General features: G+C 35.7%; 1 protein-coding gene across 2 annotated transcripts in view; it reads right to left on the bottom strand.

Moving 5' to 3' along the window:
* Positions 1 to 903: 903 nt before the first annotated feature.
* LOC111468889 (lysine-specific demethylase 5B-B) overlaps positions 904 to 19,643 on the bottom strand; it is a 21,343-nt gene continuing 2,603 nt past the window's right edge. The window contains exons 3-34 of one of the 2 annotated variants that reach the window (XM_023114026.1): positions 17,157 to 17,214; positions 16,164 to 16,286; positions 15,929 to 15,986; positions 15,695 to 15,831; positions 14,190 to 14,348; positions 14,023 to 14,109; positions 13,171 to 13,353; positions 12,573 to 12,725; positions 12,288 to 12,479; positions 12,127 to 12,192; positions 11,874 to 11,969; positions 9,360 to 9,443; positions 9,143 to 9,259; positions 8,845 to 9,052; positions 8,615 to 8,712; positions 8,442 to 8,500; positions 8,213 to 8,344; positions 7,944 to 8,103; positions 7,492 to 7,827; positions 7,143 to 7,325; positions 6,826 to 6,887; positions 6,300 to 6,378; positions 6,077 to 6,226; positions 5,855 to 5,988; positions 4,627 to 4,747; positions 4,463 to 4,536; positions 3,485 to 3,629; positions 3,186 to 3,335; positions 2,375 to 2,470; positions 2,205 to 2,300; positions 1,928 to 2,130; positions 904 to 1,332 (exon numbers count right to left, since the gene is read on the bottom strand). In XM_023114026.1, coding sequence (XP_022969794.1) covers positions 1,092 to 1,332; positions 1,928 to 2,130; positions 2,205 to 2,300; positions 2,375 to 2,470; positions 3,186 to 3,335; positions 3,485 to 3,629; positions 4,463 to 4,536; positions 4,627 to 4,747; positions 5,855 to 5,988; positions 6,077 to 6,226; positions 6,300 to 6,378; positions 6,826 to 6,887; positions 7,143 to 7,325; positions 7,492 to 7,827; positions 7,944 to 8,103; positions 8,213 to 8,344; positions 8,442 to 8,500; positions 8,615 to 8,712; positions 8,845 to 9,052; positions 9,143 to 9,259; positions 9,360 to 9,443; positions 11,874 to 11,969; positions 12,127 to 12,192; positions 12,288 to 12,479; positions 12,573 to 12,725; positions 13,171 to 13,353; positions 14,023 to 14,109; positions 14,190 to 14,348; positions 15,695 to 15,831; positions 15,929 to 15,986; positions 16,164 to 16,286; positions 17,157 to 17,214 — 4,240 coding nt within the window. In that variant the 3' untranslated portion in view covers positions 904 to 1,091. The remainder of the gene's footprint in view (positions 1,333 to 1,927; positions 2,131 to 2,204; positions 2,301 to 2,374; positions 2,471 to 3,185; positions 3,336 to 3,484; positions 3,630 to 4,462; positions 4,537 to 4,626; positions 4,748 to 5,854; positions 5,989 to 6,076; positions 6,227 to 6,299; positions 6,379 to 6,825; positions 6,888 to 7,142; positions 7,326 to 7,491; positions 7,828 to 7,943; positions 8,104 to 8,212; positions 8,345 to 8,441; positions 8,501 to 8,614; positions 8,713 to 8,844; positions 9,053 to 9,142; positions 9,260 to 9,359; positions 9,444 to 11,873; positions 11,970 to 12,126; positions 12,193 to 12,287; positions 12,480 to 12,572; positions 12,726 to 13,170; positions 13,354 to 14,022; positions 14,110 to 14,189; positions 14,349 to 15,694; positions 15,832 to 15,928; positions 15,987 to 16,163; positions 16,287 to 17,156; positions 17,215 to 19,643) is intronic. The other variant, XM_023114027.1, reaches the window with a different exon arrangement.

The following is a 19,643-nucleotide window of genomic DNA, read 5'->3' as shown; positions in this document are numbered from 1 at the left end:
TTGGTCCCTTCGGAAAGCCTTGAAATTCATTAGGCCCATTATGAAGCCCTACCATCTCACTTGGGCCCAAATCATGGGCGTCATCCCTATTTTTCTAATAATAATAATTCAATACGAATTATTTTTTTTCAACACAAACAAATAATGTAACAATCCACCCTACAGTTTTTTCTCGTTACATACTACCGTCATTTGATTCATGGTTTTAAAATGCATCTGTTAAGAAGAATGTTTCGTTCCCCTCTTCAACTGATGTGGAATCCGCCCCTTGGAGCCAGTGTATATCATTTGTAACAATTTAAGCTTACCGCTAGCAAACGTTAGTGGATACAATGTATATCATTTGTAACAATCCTCTTCAACCGATGTGGAATCCACCCCTTGAAGCTAGTCCACCCCTTGAAGCTAGTGTATATCATTTGTAATAATTTGAGTCTACCGCTAGCAAACATTGTCCGCTTTGGCCTATAACATGTCACCGCTTTGGCCTATTACATGTCACCGCTTCAGGATTTAAGTTCCACACCTTTATAAAAAAAATTATTCAATCCCCTCCTCTACCTGACGTGAGATCTCACCAATAAAAAGTATGAGAATTTGAATCTACGAGGAGGAAAAATAGATATCAATTATTTATATATAAATATAAAAGTAATATTTATGAACTTAGAAAATGATTATCAAATAGGAATTGTCATAATATTAGTAAATTAATTAAAAATACAATAAAAATCTTTGAACATCTAGAGAAAAAATTGTCAATTTCAAATCATTTTTTTTAATTAAATTAATTAGAAAAAATTTAAAAAGAAAAAGAAAAAAGGAAACGATAAAGACAAATGATTTTTATTTTAAGATTATAAATATAAACCAAAATAAAATATTTGAAAAAAATAACAAATATTTACAGATAATACTCATTTATTTCATATATGTCTAAGCATATATCCATATATCCCAGCTGGGCCTGAAGAACAGAAAATTAAGAATTTGGGCTTACACATTATTGAGCTCAAAGGTAGTGATCATATGAACAATTGAATCAATTAAATGGCTTTTGGCTAAACTACCTACCTTCCATCTATTCTTCATTATTGCTCAATGAGGAAAAATGGCGAGAGACTCCCAAACTCTGCTCTCCTTCTCGAAACTCTCCTGAAAGGCTTCCTGTTTTGCCACCATAAGCGTTCTATTCCACTTGGGCACCTGATTTCTCTATAGCAATCCGTCACGCTTCGAACTAAATTTCGCTTTGTTTTTTTCGATTTTGATCTCTGCTTCGTGCGTTGAGGAGAAGGGGTCTTTGGCTCCACAAACTTTGTGCCTATTGAACTGAACAACAAAACCAACCAACAGACGTATTACTCAACAAAACATAATTGGCAGACATCCGTGGAAATTTTTTTATCTATTTCTTATTCATTCAGAGCGTTCGACCCTTGATTGAGCAGTCATTTTTCGTAGTCACCCAAAAAAAAGCATTGAAACTAAGAAGAATCTCACTTCCGTGGAAAATTCAAAACTCAAATATGAACCATAGACCGAAAGAAATTAAATCCAATATCTAACTAAGCCATTGTAATCGAAGCCTAGTTTACGAGGTTCAGGCGGCACAACACAGCTAAAAGTCAGAGCATCCATACTACCTGCCTAACTCCTCGCTCCGAGGGACGGTAGATTGGAAAGCGCATGGAAAATCACCCCAAAGAGAACCAACTATGAATTCAGAAATAAAAATGGTCTGATTGAGCCAGATCAGCCTAGATTGGCATGAATTGCTCAGGAACTTGACAGTCTAAAACAATTCTCTAATACCGTCCAAACCACAGTTTAAAAAGAAAGAGGAAGGCTTTTCAAACAGAGGTATAAACAACACCAAGAGAACACCAAATTCAGGAAGAAGTTTGACATGGCCAGAACTATTTACCTTTCATATTCTGTAGATAGCTGAATCAACATTTTATTGTCTACTTGCGGCTTGCAGGCAGGGCAGATGTATATCTTCGGAGTAGATTCAATCTTGACACAATCAAAGTGATACCACTCTTCACAAATATCACAAGCAAGCATTGGTCTGCGATCATTAGGCTTTCGGCAAATGCAATAAAGCATACTTCGATTTCTCAATAACTGCACCCACAAGGTCAATCACTAAGCACCACGGCATACATATTCTCTTGTCTATAAGAATGAATAGCAGATACCTTGAGCTCCCTCTCGAGGTATGCAGGTAAATTTTCACCCTCCACGATCAGTTCGAAAACTTTCTCCAATTCAAGAGCCCCACAGTCAGCCGAAATCTGTAGAAAACAAAAGATGATGAAGTCTAAGAAGACAAGGTGAGGGAAACAGAGCATATCAACATTTAACAGACCTTCCTTGCAAGACTTCTCCACTTCGAGCAAACAATCTTCACTTCTAGAAGTTTCATTCTGTAGAAATCTTCAAGCGGAATGCTTATGGTCGATCCCTATCATGTGTTATTGAAGTCAGCATTTATATAACAAACAACCTTGACAGGAAACAGCACATGTACATCATAATTATCTCCCGTCCAGTTTGGCCAAAGGAGAGATGACATAGATGGCCAAGATGAGAAAAATAAGCTAAAAGTCATGGTTGATCGAATTGGGGTTCATTTCGTTTTCCATGCGTGTAAAATGGATGCATATGTATCATAGCTTCAAGAACTACTTTGAGATCCCACGTTGGTTGGAGAGGAGAACAAAACCTTCTTTATAAAGGTGTGGAAACCTCTCCCTAGCAGACGCGTTTTAAAAACCGTGAAACTGATGGCGATATGTAACGGGCTAAAGTGGACAATATCTACTAGCGGTAGGCTTGGACTGTTACAACTACAGTTTTGCCGAAAGAAATGGTGCGTCATTTAACAGCATCTCACTATGTCCATCAAAAAGACTCGGCAAAAGTCTTCCCCACCATCATTTCCAAGTCTTTAGTGTAAAATCCCAAACATAATTTTCAAGCACGTTATGTATTACTTGTTCTCCAATACACTCTTTTCATATTAGCTAATTCTTTAACGAAAGTATTTAGAGATTCTCTCAACATCTAACAATCTTGTACTCATCACAACCATTGTCATTCAAAAGCACCAAAGTTTTCCTACTGCAACAATATTTAGACTTAAGAATGCTTCAGCAAACCATGGTAACTGGGAATACCTCTTCGAGAAGCTCCAGGACCTGTTGCATTGTTGGTTTTTCAGAACCTTCAAGAGCTTCCTTGACTCTGAATCTCCACGAGTTCCTCACTAGTTCCATCTCAAGGCCACACCTACCTTCCTGATCGTTAATGCCTGCAACGTCCATAGCCTGTGACAGTGAAATCCAATCATTTTAAAAAACTACACCCATACATTATATGCATAAAGGAAGTATTACTGCTACTCTTCTATGCTATCTTGAAACTTCACAAATATTGAGCACTATGAATAACTTAAGAGGAAAGAGAATCACACAACCTTTAAAGCTACTGTTAACCTCTTGCAGGTGGTACTAAAATCTTTATCGAGACAACGTGAGGCAAAGTCCAAGACTTCTGTCAAGTGAGATTTGCAGACTAAAGCCTGCTCTACCAGTTGCTTTAATACATCCTCCTCTTCCATCCTGGAAATATTTTAAGACCAAACTTCAACAAGTTTTCAAGGGACATTTTAACATTTGCATGGAGAAGCATCATAAGGAAACACGTAGAGAAACCTGTTTAAAGTGATATGAATTGCATTTACATATATCTACCCTCAAGGGATTCAACAAAACTTTTTTAACAGTACAATTTAACTTCAATTTTGGAGTTGAAAAAAAAAAGAAAAAAAGAAAGAAAGAAAAGGTTTGTTTTAATTTTTGGAGTTTGCTTTTGTTTCATAAGCTTAGCTGGTAAGCACCAGTTCCTGTCTTTGTTTTAGCTGGTAATCGTTGGGTCAGTGCGGAAACTAGGGTTAAGAATAGCTTTCTATTTCTAAAAGTAACAAATAATTTTTTGACGTAGAAAACTTATTTAGCAGAATAATTTTAAAAACAATTTTCAGAACCGGAAACATAAACAAATATTTTTATGCCTTCTGCCCTTCACATGCTTTCTTTGAAATGTTGTCCATTGATTTTTCAGTTACAAATACAGTATCAGGAAGTACCGCTTGTGGAACCTCGATATCCACGGGTTTTTCACGTATGTAAAAGAAATAAATGAAAATAAAATATTAAATAATATCTTTCCAGACCGTTTTTAAATTTAAAAACAACATAAAATAGTTCTATTAAAAGATTAGAAGACAAAATAGTTTTTAAAAAACTACTCATACTAAAACAAAAATTATAAATAAAGAGATCAACTATCAATTATATAAGGATTCAACTAAAAACCTCAAAAAGGCAAAGATTAAAAAAACCAATAAAAACAATATAAAAGTTGGTTACGACGGGAAAAAAAAGGTGGTTACCAGACACAAAAGTTCAAGGCATCAGATTTGAGCTTAATGAGCATTCCTAGTTCAGGACGATTTGCTAAAAATCGCTGCAACAAGAAAAATACAAAAATATAATGACTTTGGAACAAAGGACGGTGTAGACAATCTAGAGAAAGAGAGTGAGAGATAGCACCTACCAAGGGACCTCCACTTTTATCAATTGAGGACACGGCCCTTAAGCCACAGCAATAATAGCACATAAAGGTATCTGTACTGTTTGTTTTTTCTTTTGCTTGTCCCAGGCACTGCAAATGGTAGCTGTTTCCAAGAACATATATAATGTTTAGTTACCATATTGTTCTTAAAGATGTTTTGTAAATAAATCAATCACAGGTAACATAATAAAATAATGAGTATGTAGTGCTGCATGCATGCATGCATGCAATAGGAACATGTGTCATGCTGTATGATTATACGTACGCACATACACATGCATGTATGCATAAAGGATGGATATATATATTCATTCATGCACGCAGTCTCCACTGTGCTAGAATGTTGGGATGGTAGGTGGCAATATGGTAGGTGATATAAAAGAAAATGTTTCAATGTTGCTCTTATGAGTAGTAGAACAGTATGTTGGCTGAATGATGACTGAGCTCCTAGAAAAAGTTAAATGCACATTAGCAGCCTCGTTAGTGGTTAATGGAAGATTATGTCAGTGAGTAATAACGCAGCAAGAGTTGGCAGTGATTGGTCTGACTTTAGGAATGTGACAAAGACTGAATGCAAGAAGAAAGAAAGGTAGCAAGAAGTATTTCAACGTCAATGAGGTAAGCGGGGCGATATCAGTGCAGACATGTAAAGTTAGCAACGTGTACTTTAATTCCTCATATGCCAAAATCAAAGAAGAAAAGTGGCATGACATCACGGAAGTCAAGTGGTGTAGCATCAGTAATAGCATGGGCATGTGAAGTTAGTTACACATGTTGACTCCTCATATCCAAGAAGTTATCAAGAGGCAAGTCAAACTACGGAAATGGTACAAGAGCAGACATTTGAAGCAGCTTTACAAACTCATCTTGATTCTCTTATAGGTAAAAGTTGAGTTACAGAGTGGGTTCAATGTTAGAAGTGAAGCAAACGAAGATGGATCCAGGTGGTTTAAGCTCCATTCACCCCACACAAGCTTAGATAGTCAATTTCAAGGTAAAAAAAAAAAAAGGTTTGCTCGACAGTTTGGGCAAGCCAAGCCATGTAAAGAAAGAGCCTGAATGAATAAAGCTGGCAAAGCATGCAGTACGGAGAATAACTAGATGTTTTTAGGCAACACTGGTGTTAGTTCAATTCAGAGAATCTGTAAGCAACTCAAAACCAATCAAAATAAGAGCTCAAGTAGGACAAGAATGACAAGATTGACCATACCTTTCTTTACAGACTGTGCAAGTAAAAAGATGCTGATCCTGTGAATCGCTAGAGCAACACACACATAAGTTTTGATCAGTGTAGGGCAACGACTTCTCATATATGTATAGGGATCTATCCAGTGATTTCTTTGTCTGCATGATAAATATGATATTAGACATTCATTAAAAAAATGTATTGTCAGCGTTCAGTAAGACAAAAGAAATATTATTTCATCAGAACCTCTAGTAGACAACCAAGCAAAGAACTTTCATCCCCAAAAGATGTTTTCATGATTTCCCGCATATGTTTCTTCCACTTTTCAATTTTTTCAGCTTCGGATAAAATTAATTGTAGCTCAGAACAATTGAAGGAAACGGCATCTCCTTTTTCCTGAATGTTCAAAAGTATAAGATGATATCCATCTAACATAATCCCTGTGGACGAATCTAGCAAAATAACATACCTTAAGTTTTAATAACTGAGTCCACGATCGTTCAGCACGCTTAATAACAAAAAATTGACGTACTTCTTCCAGCCACAACCTACGTGCAGAGAGCATACCATAAATCAACTATCAACAATAGCCACATATAAGTAAAGATATATATAAGATACTGCTACGACTGAGCAAGCAGAGACACACAAAATTGGGGGTTCACTTACAAATTCTAATCCATGTAAATTTCAGAAACGATTATCATTTTTATGAAAAGTCAATGAATAGTTATAACGAAGAAACTTGACAAATTACAGCAAAATGCCTTCATCCGAAAGAAAATTCCAACACTTTCTGATGTGTTTTAGACGAAGAAAAAACTTGATGTAGGATTTTGAGCTTCTGAAATCCAAGAATTCTTGCAAACTTAATGGGAGAGGCTAGAAGGCAAGTTAGAAAGGAAAAAAAAAAAGAGCTTTACAAGAAGCAGGAAGATGCATGCATACATACAACAAAAACAGAAATTAACAAGTCAAAGAATAAGAAAATTCACTTGTGCGTCCGAATAGCATTTACAAGTTGATCATTCATGGCTGAGAAGTTGATTCTGATACTCTGCAAGTAAAAGACATTCAAACCGACAAAACAAACATAAAAAATCTAAAAACATAATTAAAAAAACATTGTATTGTATGTGTGTGTTGTATGTGTGTGTTGTATATATTAGTTCAACAATTGCAAGGAAGGGGGGTCGAATCATTGATTTTTATGATGATAATTGATATCTTATCCATTGAGCTATACTCAAATTTGCAATATATATATATATATATATATATATATGTTCCAGATGTTGGGCTGTAAAGATACCTGAAATTTGGAAAGTAATTCCTCAGCATCACTCAACTTTCTTTGTTTAAAATTGCACGTTCCAGGAATCACCTCTAAGGCTTGCTTCAGCCATTTGACACCGTCCTCCAATAAGCTCCACATAACACCGGAGGCATATAAACATGAACTATTCTCTTCAACACTCAACAAGCTCTCAACATCCTGCCACAAAATTATATTCTTTTCAGTCGAATGAATTGCAAGTCCAATCCAACAAACCTAACCTCAACACTCATAGAAATAATTATCATAAAAAAGAAAAGTGCAAATAAATCCAAGATCATAAAAAAGGAAAACAACACAGTTCATAACAAACTTTCAAGTCTACCTGATAAGAAGGAATAACATGGCAAAGAGAAAGAACTTTATTGCACCAGATGAGTGTAGAACAAGCACTTTGAAGTCTGGAAATCTCACGGAAGTCATAATCAAGAGATAAACTGGCTGTAATAGCAGTATTGATTCTATCAATTAATTGTTCAATCTTAGGAATAAGACAATTGCTCAGGCCATCTCCTATATCACTCGCATTCAAAAGATTATCAATATCTTGCAATAAAGAGTTTGCTCCCTCTTTCCAATTCTCGCAGTTTCTCAGTACGGTTTCAAGCATTCTGCTTTCGTCCAAAGTAACCTTAAGGAGTTTTGACTGAGAAACTAACTCCTGCAAAATTGGAGTGGGTTAAATATCAAAGACCAGACTCCAGATACTAAATATATATATAGATAGATAGATAGATAGATAGATAGATAGATAGATAGATATAAAAAAAAAAAAACCTTTAGTGTTTCAATTTTGAGCCACGATCTTCGTGCAGAAGACATAGGGAGAACAGATTCTAAGAAAGGCTTCGAAAAATTTAACCAGGATTTGGCCAAGGATACTTCATTCTTTACATCATGAAGAGAAGGTAGAATAACACATAAATCTTCAGAAGTCCTAAAACATGCACAGAATTCAAACTTGTGATAGCTTGCATAAGAATGTCACCCCAATAGAGCTTCATTTTTATTTTTCCAAATTTATTAATGAGAGAAAAACTGAAAACCTTATAATCTCTTCAAAATCAGATAACCAGGCCCCATGGGATAGAAAATCCATTGCTCTCTTCTCTAAACTCATTGCTGAATCGAGAACTCCACGAATATCAGCAAACAATTTTTCCTTATCAAGTTCTAATCTGGAGAAGAAGGAACTCAAGCATTAACAGTCATGTATAGCCATAACCAACGTGCTAATGTTATTGATTAAAAAATATTTGCTACAATAACACATACTCAACAGCCTCCTCCATCAGTTTCTGCATGAATTCCATAGTAACCTTGGTGTCGTGTAACTGCATCAAAACTCCATCAAATTCATGAGGTGAAAACATAACTTCAAGAAAATGATTGTAAAATTGAAGAGAGGATGTGTAAATGATTAAAAACGCCTAAACACAGAGAATTACATGCCAAATATTTGAAGTGTTACTTTGAATCACCTTTTGAGCTTTTTCCCTGACAGAAGCCTTCTTCAACTCAACCTCAACTACAGGTACATCATCAACTGTCTCAGCCCACCCCCAGAATTCCATGAAATCAAAGATAAACTGCATTAGCACTAGCTATAAATTATAAAATGGATGGTATCGCTAACAGAAGATATCATGGATATAAAAGAATTAGCACGTGAAGAAACCTTTTATTGTCAGTGATAATCCATCTCTTAGAATGCAATTTAATTCTTCTATTACATTATGTTGATCCTCCCGTTCATGAATATTAACCATAATAGCATTAAGACGACCCTTCCATGAAACAGCATCATCATGATACTGTCTTAAAAGCTTCAGTTCAGGTATATTAACAGCAAAACCGTTTGATTCTTGAAGGAACTGTTTGACAGTCTGCAAGACATAGACAGGAATATTCATGCCTTAAATTACCAAATATCAAATTGAAGGGAAAGGGAAATGACAAATTAAGGCAAATGAAACCTTCAAATTCATGGGAGCCTTCATAATTTCTTCACATTTAGAACGACATAGTTCAGCTTGCCTTGTTAAATCCAGTACCATTTCTGTCTCTGGAAGCTGGATTCCTAGTTCCAAAATCTACTTGACATGAAACCAGGTATTATGATAAATACAATTTGCTGATAAATATGAACAGACATGAAATCCATCAAGATAAATTAATAAATGGGGAAATCACCTTAAACTTCAACTTGTAAAGAACCTCAACCTCAAAAGCAGCCGGCTGTTTCTCCAAAATTTCTCTGACACTTTCTATGCAAGACTAGTATATCACAATTGAAGCCTATTAGAACGTAAATGAGTGGAGCAAAAGCATAATCCTAAATATAAAGTTCATCTCCATCATACTCAACAAAATTGCTAGTACCATGCACTTCTTCTTCTTCTTCTTTTTCTTTCTTTCTTTCTTTCTTTCTTTCTTTCTTTATTATTATTTTTTTTTTTCGGACAAAACCGAATTTTCATTAAGAAAAAATGAAAGAGCATACAAGAAAACATAAGACCTAGTCTTCTATCTCTCCACCACTCTAAAAATCTTAAGGTTCTCTTGAGCCTAACACCCCACAAACTAGCAAAGAAACTAGCGTGCCATAGAAAAATTGCCCTTCTCCCGAAAAGGTAAGCTCAAGACACCTCCTTAATAATTGTGTAATCATCTCGATTCCAAGCCAAACACAAATTGAAAGTCTCCAAACAATGACGCCAAGGAGACTAAACAAACTAACAGCCCCACAACAAATTAAGCAAGTTTTTAACCTGGTGTCTACAAAGACTACACCACTATGCTAACAAAACAAGGGTAAAAAGTCTTTGAACCTAGTCCAAAGTGTTGAGTCTGCCATGTAAAATTTGCCATACAAAATTTTTCACTGTCCTAGAGATTATAACCTTCCAAACGGAGGAGCAAGCAGAGGCAATTTGGAGCAAGAAAAAGAAAGAACTCCAAGACAACCCTCGATAAGAATAAGGGGTCCAACGACTTGAATCCCTTCTCCCTCGAAACACCTGCTGATTATGAAGAATAGAAAGAAAATCCTCAATATCTAACTCTTCTCTATCATAAAGATGCCGCTTGAAGCCCACGACAAGGCGGAAGAATCAGAGGCTGAAGCCACAAATTACAGTTTCTTACTCAAAGAATGATATAAACACAGGAACAAATCATGAAGAGCTTTATCACTCACCCACCACCACAAATAGACACTCATGTCTTCCCCTACAAAGCATCTAATAAACGAATAAAAATGAAATCCAAAAGCAATCGCTTTCCAGAGGACTATATTAGGTCAATTTGACGCAACCGTCTACTACCCACTCGAAAGGGTGGGTCATACCATTTGACTCCATGAAAAACCACCACAACCATTTTACCAGCACAGCCTCGTTACGTTATATAATCTCAAGTTCCCAATGCCTAGACCACCCACTCCACCAACTTAACAACCATTTCACACTTAACCAGATGGGACCATCCCCCCTCATCTAATCCTTCCCTCAAGAAATTCCGTATCACTCTCTCAATACACTTACTTTGAAATCAAAATTTTAAAAGGAGATAAGACATAACTAGAAATTTCGCTCAACACTGATTGGATAAGAATGAGTCTTCATCCTTTATAGAAAAACTTTCTCCAGTTAAATAAATGTTAAGGAACCTTATCCAAAACTGGATTTCAGAACACTTGGCTCCTAACGTTACCTCACAGCAAAAGCCTGAGATAAGAGAAAGTTGACCCACCTCACCTCAAGAACTTAGCTAGGAGTCACCAACAGTTTAGGCCAAATAAATAACTCTTGCCCCTGTTTATCTTAAGCCTAGACATAACTTCAAAAAATTATAAAAGCTCAGTAAGGTATACAAAGGAATTTTACTGTCCCAAATAGAAGAAAAAGGGTATTGACCGCAAATTGAAATAAGATAAGTTAACTAACTCCTTTCCCACCCTGAATCCCTTAACCAACCCCTTCTCCAGACCAAGTGATACTAACCTACTCAAAATGTCCACCACTCAGATAAATAAAAATGGAGAAAGAGGGTTCCTTTGTCTAAGCCCTCTAGACTTAAAGATCTTATATCTCCATATAAATCCAAACCCCTTCTTTCCCAAGACATTATCTAAGAAATTCCAATCCACATGGACAAGCTTTTTCAAAATCAACTTTGAAGATCATCCATACCTCATTGCTTTGCCTATAATCCTCAATGGTCTCACTGGCAATCAACACTTGGTCTAACATTTTCCCCCGGCAATAAATGTCCCTTGAGAACCAAAAATAATACAAGAAAGGACTTTTCTCACTAAGGTTTTAGCACCAATCTTATATAAACTTGTGAAGCTAATGGGCCTAAAGTCTTTCAACTTGCTTGTTATTTCTTTCTTAGGGATAAGTCACACAAAGGCTCCACTCATACCTGCATCAATAATGCCCCTCACATAGAATTCTTTAAACACTTCCCACAACTCCTCTTTGATGCAATCTCAGTTATATTGAGAAAAAAAAAAAGATAGTAAGACCATCTGGCCTAGGGGACATATTCCTATACATGACAATAGTAAAACCATCTGGCCCATGCATCCTTCTCTCCTAAAAACAAAATTCATGTACCCAGATATCTTAGGCAAAGAAGAGATGTATTCAAAATATATAGAAACATATGCAAGGAAATGGTACCAAAAGATAATAAAAGTACCTTCGCTATTGATATTTTTTCCGATAACTTCTCACTTTCTTTGATATGGACTGGAAAGGCACACACTCTCGAGTACAAAATTTCCCATTCAGAAACCTGAATTGAGAGTTTCTAAAATAAGGATCACTAAATTTATGGAGCAAAAAGGGCATAACATTGGGATAATCAATCCAAAGTAGAAATAAGCTACATAAAGAATTTGAAAATACACGTTAAAAAAGGACATCAAGCAATGGATCCCAAAAGTAGTTACATTAGGGCATCTTGATAAGGTATTATCAATATCTTGTATCAACATCTTTGCTTCTTCAACATAATCCTGTAAGGTAATCAAATTTTTTTTTGACAAAATTAGCAATTGGCAGACAGGGCCACATTAGAATAAACTAACAAGTTCGGCAATATTTTACCAACCTTCAACTTGAGGTACCCAGGATGGTTACATGATATTGGGGGTAGACTCAACAAATTATTTACATGATCCATGCAAATTTTCTCTAAACTTCCAGAATGATCACATGACCACGCTTCAATTTTACAAATGGAGTCCCCGATGCCTTGAACCCACTTTTGAGTTTCGTCCAAGTTTCTTACCACATCACGAACCTATTAGATAGTTCAATAAAGACAAATGTAAAATACAACTATATACTGCATGCAAGTCAGAGAAAAAAAGTAACCATGAAGGACTTCCCATACGTGATCCATGTCATGACCAGCCCAAAGAAATTGCTCGGCTTCTCTCATAACCTTAACACATGCCTCATTTGAGAATGGATCTTGAAGAATCTTACTCGAATGTAGTAACCATTTTTCTGCAAGTTGAGTCAGAGTGACATGACCACCTTTCACCTGCAAAGTATTTTTCTGCTTTTAAAAACAATAACCAAGATCGTTGGTTTCATGCCTCAATTTGTTTTGTTTAAAACAATTCTCTAAAGCCTCCAAATAGACCGATTTTAGCACAATATAAATCAAAGAGATGAGACTTGAGATGAGTCTTGAAATATCAATTACAGTTAGAATTAACAATGGCTCCTTGACTCTACCAAGAAAAACCCTCCCCTCAATAAATGGCAACTTAAAGGACTTACCTTCAATCATACAAGAAAAAGAGCTATCAACTGTATTTAAAGTAGCCATATAAAAAACAAACGTGATTAAAGTTGCTAAAACATCAAAACTGAACACATGAAGATGAGAGAAGGGAATGAAGGAAGAAAGAGGAAGACACCATGTCTCCTAAAGCACTCACAAATTTTTAGTAAATTGTAGACATAAAATAATGGAACACTACCTTTTTTGTCAAAGTGCATCGTTCAGTGAAGCATAAGCCCACCCGTCGCAAATCCTTACTTTCAGTTGTCTCCCCAAAAATAGATCTGTCAACTATAGCAATCAAATCATATAGTTCTGCAAGTGTATAACGGTACCGAAGGCGCCGCCTGCTGTACTTGCATTCACAAAGGTGTTGCCAGTGCTGCCAGTAAGGAAGAAGCATATAATCAGATCAACATAGGAACAAGATCCTCTAAACATGAATCACAACAACTTTCCAAGCAAAGTAGAAATACTATAATTTACACGGTATAGTATAAACTTTTCCAGATAAGAACAAAGTATTGAGAACTGAACCTCCTAACTTTGAAATGGAGGTTGCTACAACTCTACGGTCTCCTCCTATTTGGAAGTTTGAAGCCACTTGAACTTGCAGTAAATAGTAAGTTCAAGAGTAGTAATTTATTTATTTTTATTTTTTATTTTTTACAACGAGAGAAATTCAACTCTTACTGCACAATGAACACAATGTTGCAGCCCTAGGCTTAAAGAGAGGAATTAACAAGTATGGAAACTAGGCTAACAGTAACAAAGATAAGGGAAAGGGAAAAAATTATCTAACGCGGAAGGAAACAAATAAAGAATAAGAAAGGCATCTTTACAAAGGTATAGTAAATATAAAGGAACTGGAACTCGGTCCTTGCTCTTGGGTCAAGTTAAACTCCTTCACTAGACCTTCAAGGATGGGTCATTTTTTATAACTTTCTGAGAGCATGGATTAAAAGAGACGCTCAAAGGGTAAGAGACCCACCAAAAAATAAAATCCTCTAACAATAAAACTTTGAATTGAAGAGTCCATTGGATCACACACCTCCAAACATACAAAAGCAGATCTCCTACAATGGCAACCTATAGCTGAGAGATAAAGGTACTTCTTACAAATTACGCATGTTGGATCCTGCAGCAACACCACCAGAAAATCTATCAGAATCAAGCTTCATAAGATAGTGACACAAGTATCAGATCATAATATGATACCTCCTCAGTGCTGATATATTCAGGACACTTCCGAGGAGGCAATGGAGAAGATCTGATTACACCATTTTTCCAAAGTTGTTCTCTCCAACTTTTCTCCTTAGAATATATCCTAAGTAACTCTTTCTTCAGGTAAGGAGAAACTCGGTCATTGCAGTCCATCTGCAAAATGAAGAGTACATTGAGACAAGGAATAAGAATCCACAAAACTAAGCTTCAACCTTACAAACAGTGATACTGATGACTAACAAGTTATGAAGTATCAATTAAGGTAGTCAGAAAATGCTGCTGAGTCACAACTAGATAATACAACCAGTTTATAAGAAGAAAAAAAATTAGCACCAAGTTCATGCACAACAAATTCCATCCCCCAAAATATTAAACATGATTTAAGGATTTGAAGAAGACAATGCAACAAAGACAGGAAATGAATATTAATGATACTACTCAGTTTGTGCGTAAAAATGACCAGATAAGAGGGTACTGCTACCTGAAATTATTGAAACACAAATTAAGAGTACTCGTACTCTTCGATCCTTCCACAATAATAAACTTAAGTGAGAGACATGCATAGTCTATCCCTCTCATCATCCAAATAAGAGATTTCAAGACATACATGTGTAGAGCTAGTTTTCTTGAAAATCTCTGAGCCAGCACGGCAGGCACCTTTTATACTAGGCCCTCATCTTTCCTCCTCATATTTTCCAACCACCAAAGAATTTAGAAGCAAAAGGTTCAAGAAGAATTGAAGTTCTAAGAAAATGAAAAGGAAAAGGGAAAAAAAAACATATGTTGACTCTTTCTTTTAACTGGTGTGCTTTATATAATTGACAGGAGAAACTCAGAGACCACCACTATATACATTGCAATTGCATTTTTGGATGATTGGAAAAGATCCACGTCATTCTCTTCAGTGATGTCAGTCGGCATTCTTTGGGGGTTTTCATGAACAAAACCAAGCAATTTTCTACCATAGTACTGTGTATCACAGTACTGTGTCTCAAGCCACGTTAAGGTCCTTTTATATTTGTAGTCCCGGGTCCCACCCACTACTTAACAAGAAGAATTTGTAAGAGTCCATCATAAACTTTGGGAGACAACAAAGCTTTCTTTCATTAGAGTTTTCACTTGAAGGTTCGAGCCAAGACATTTGACTAATCCCACCTACCCTTGCCTCCGGACCCAACCAGCAAGCCTTGCATCATGTTCTTAACTATACACAAAAAAAAAAATGCCAAAGAAAGTAGGTGATATTTTCATCTTCTAGATAATCACAAAATAACTACAATTTTTCATTTTAATTTCAGGTTCTCTTAAGTATGTTTTTATCAATAGGTCAATTTATACGGTTGGATCTCTTAATGTACCTTATTCAATTAAATCAATAATTCCTTACATAAAGTATATTGATCGATAACTTTTTTTATTATAAGAAACAACTTCATTGAGTACATAGACAGATAACTTGATTTGAGGGAAAAAAAATTAAACGTCCAGAACTTTTGAACCTTCGCTATCACACAGATAAGCTCCTCGTGAGAAAAAACAGCAGGTTTGTGATAAAGCTGATACAGTTCTTCTCCAAACCCACCATAAGGCATCCAGTCAGCTGGAGCAAAATTTACGGCCTCAGCACAATTTAATCCTGAAAATAATTGAAAGAGAATTTATAAACCTAAAATTAGTTGCTAAACTAATTATCAGATTCTCTTGGTTAATTAAATCAAACTAGATGACCATACCAAGATTAAAACCCCCATGGTAAGATCTAGGGAAGGTCACGACGAAATTTCCAGGCTCCTGGCAGCAAGAAAACAAGTCAAAAATGGCATAAAAGAAATCAATTAAATATATGAAATGGCGATTAAAAAGAAAGAAGAATAAAATTATGTCAAATAAAGGTAACAGATGCAAGAACAATTCAATTTTAATTGTGTAGATTCATGGACATATACACTGCGTTCTTTCATTTCAGACCTGCTGTACAGTATAAACAGGTACGCCATTTTCTTGTAAGACGGATGGATTCAACATGGTGACAAGTTGGAAAAGCAAATCAGGTTGTGCGTCAAAAAGATCAGGAAGGTTATTCCGCATAACCTACAATCATGTGAAGGATATTGGTTAATTTTACATATATCTTAATTGATAAGAAATATAAATCCTATAACTAAAAAGAATATTACAGAGCAAGATGATTATTTTTAAAAAAAATTATCTAAAGATTTAAAGAATGTACAACTACATCAAGTTTACCAAATTACATAAACAAAATGCTTTGTTAGAGAGAGAAGAAAAGAAAATGGCTGTACCGCAAGAGATTTCATTAGTTCTTTTTTTTCTTTTTTCTTTTTTCTTTTTTTTTTTCTTTTTTTTCCTAATATTAGACTGCTGAAGAATTAACAAAGTCTCATAATAGTTTAGAGATGCAGGTTCAAATGAGAATAATGAGACGCAAATGAGGAAACTGTATGTAGAGAATAAAAATACAGTAAACCGTCTTTCCTCCCCAAACAATATCCAACCCTCATTCTAGACAGAGTAGGAAGTTGAAGTGAACCAAACACTAAACAGATCTAATTCATAAATAGATGGCAAAATCATCATGTATACTAACATGAAGAAATAAGGAAGACATCGTGTCTAAATTCCTAATATTAACCATCAAAACGGCATCAAATCCCAGATACAAAAATGACACATGATGATAATTGATACTCAACTGTACAGAAAAGCTCCAACATACTTTATAACTCAAGGACGCAGTATTACAACCTATACAACAAATTCAGTTCAGCAAAGTACCAGCACACCAGGGGAAAGAAGGAAATAAAGACAAGATTAATAAACTGTCAAACAGTAATAGAGGGAAAACCCATGTGGCATGCATTCCATTACATGCATGCAAAAAGAGGATATCCGGACACTAAAATCTAGAAGCATTTAAATCTAAAAGAAACAAACTATTACCTTCTCAAAAGCAGTAGCTTCACTACCAGGTACACTATACCAGCATTTTGGGTCACCCCTGAAAACTCAAAAGAAGTTAGAAGAAAATCTTCAATAAACAATAACCTAAAACTTCCTAATCATATATTGAGTGCATACGGTAATTCAGTACAAATAAACAAAGCATCTACAAGCTGGTAGCCTAAAACTTCCAATCAAAAAAAAGGTATGATTTTTAACAAGGGACCACACCTCCCTTGTGGATCTTTGACCTACTCTAATGTTCCTATCGTTTCTTTTTCCTCAAAGACCTCAAACTTACACAAAGACAAGCAAACCGCAATCAACAACCATTTTCACAAACGAGGGGGGAGGAAAATCAGACCTACAACTCCGCAGCCAGGACAAACTAAAGGGTAAACATTCTGAAGAAGTCAATCCATAACAATCCAATGTACCGACAATACCACAGAGATGATCCAAGTCCACAATCGCTTCCCAATGCCCACTCAACTTGGGCAAAAACCTTTGAACACGATCCAAAGTATTAACTCAGCCACAAAGGACATGCCACACAAAAAAATATTAACCACCTTCGAAATTTTAATCTTCCAAAGCAGGGAACACACGGAAGCAGTCAAATAAGATGGAGCCATCGGACAATGAAAGGATGAGCTACAAGAAAGCTTATCCCTATAGGACTAGGACTCGATAAATGACAGTCTCTTTCCCACACCCACCCCACAAATAGCAAAAAAATCAATTTAAAGTAAGACGGGCATATGAACAAAGAGCCCATAAAAGAAAGAGGCCACCAAAAAAAGACCCAAGAAAGGAAGGAGACAAACTAAAGAAACAACCTTCAAACAAGTAAAATAAGACCTAACGAATAGTTACAAAATGGATTGGCAACTGAAACCCATAGATAAGAGTCCAAACATCACTCCACGGCCTCTCAAACCCTCTAAACACTTCGCTATTCCTCCCTCGCCCCACAAATAGCAAAATCATCAATTAAAGCAAGGGCATATGGAAAAAAAAAAAACCATAAAAGGAAGAGGCCACGTGAAAAAAAGGCCACAAAAAGGAAGGAGAGAAACCAAAGAAAGGACCTTCAAAAAGTTTAAAGGTAGAAATTTACATTAAAAGCATTAAATATTCTTAAAGTCAAAATCTGCACACAAACAAAACAAACAAACATATATTTATACACAAACATAAAATGTCTCCAACATATCATGTCCTACTTCTTTAGAAATAACGTGTCGCTGTGTTCGCATCGTGTCGTATCCATGCCTTGTGTTCATGTCTTTACTTTTTAGGCTGCCACTTGTCTCTATGAATATTCATAGCCTCAAAAAAAAAGGCCAGAAATTTGTTCAAGTGGAGGAAGGAGTTCTCACTACCATCACATAAAAAGATCGTATTGTCCACAAACTAAGAATGAGAAATAAACCCATCATCCCTCCCAACGGTGAATCCTTCAATGACATAACATTCAACTGAGGCTATTTTACTTGGGGCATCCATAACCACTAGGAATTGGAGGGGGAGGTAATAGCTCAACATACCACTCAAACCCGATTGGATGAGAATAAGTTTACCCCCTTTGAGAAGAAAATCTTCCCCCACGATGCAGGTCTCTTTCGCAAGTTGGTGCCATAACAAACCGAGCCAAAGGTTTTTTTTGTTTAAAGAAACCACGCTTTCATTGAGAGAAATGAAAGAATGCATGAGAGCATACAAAAAATTATTAGCCCCAACACAAAAAAAAAATAGGGTTCAACCTAACAACATAAAAGGACTCTAACCCAAAAGTACAAGACTAAACTCATAATTACAAAAAGATTTAGTGGCCAATGCCCACAATAAGGCATTAAATCTAACCACTTCCTCGCCCATTCTCTCCACCTCCCTAAAAATCCTATTATTCCAATCAATCCAAATATCAAACAAAACTGCAAAAAAGAACATCCAAAAACTCTAACTTCCTCCCTAAGAGATGAACCAGACCCACCTTGTACCTCCTATAGAGAGTGCACCATTATTGGAACAAAACATATTAAGAGTGTTTTTGTATGCGATACCGCGTATTAACTCTCCTACGTAAACAACAAAACCTTAGGAAAAAAAATAGGTGCAAAAAGGGAAGGAGAAAGGCAGGACAACAAGTAACAAAAGTAGTGGCAAGAGGAACCCCTAGCGAGATTGAGGCACCATAATCTAATATATTTTCTCCCAAGAAAGACATACTGATCTCAAAGAATAAAAAAAGTAATCTAACAACCCTTTTGTAATTATATTCTTAGTCTTCCTTTTACTCGACTGTAGTCCTTTTGTGTAGGTTAGCTCCCTTCGGTGGGATTATTTTTTTTGTAGACTTGTGCAATTTTTTTTTTTTTTTCTTTTCAATGAAAGTTTAGTTTATCATTAAAAAAAAAAAAAAAAAAAAAAAAAAAAAAAAAAAAAAAAAAAAAAAAAAAAAAAAAAAAAAAAAAAAAAAAAAAA

This window comes from Cucurbita maxima, unplaced genomic scaffold (genome assembly GCF_002738345.1).
Source record: "Cucurbita maxima cultivar Rimu unplaced genomic scaffold, Cmax_1.0 Cma_Scf00038, whole genome shotgun sequence".
Classification (NCBI taxonomy): domain Eukaryota; kingdom Viridiplantae; phylum Streptophyta; class Magnoliopsida; order Cucurbitales; family Cucurbitaceae; genus Cucurbita; species Cucurbita maxima.
This window is presented reverse-complemented; position numbering and strand designations above follow the sequence as displayed.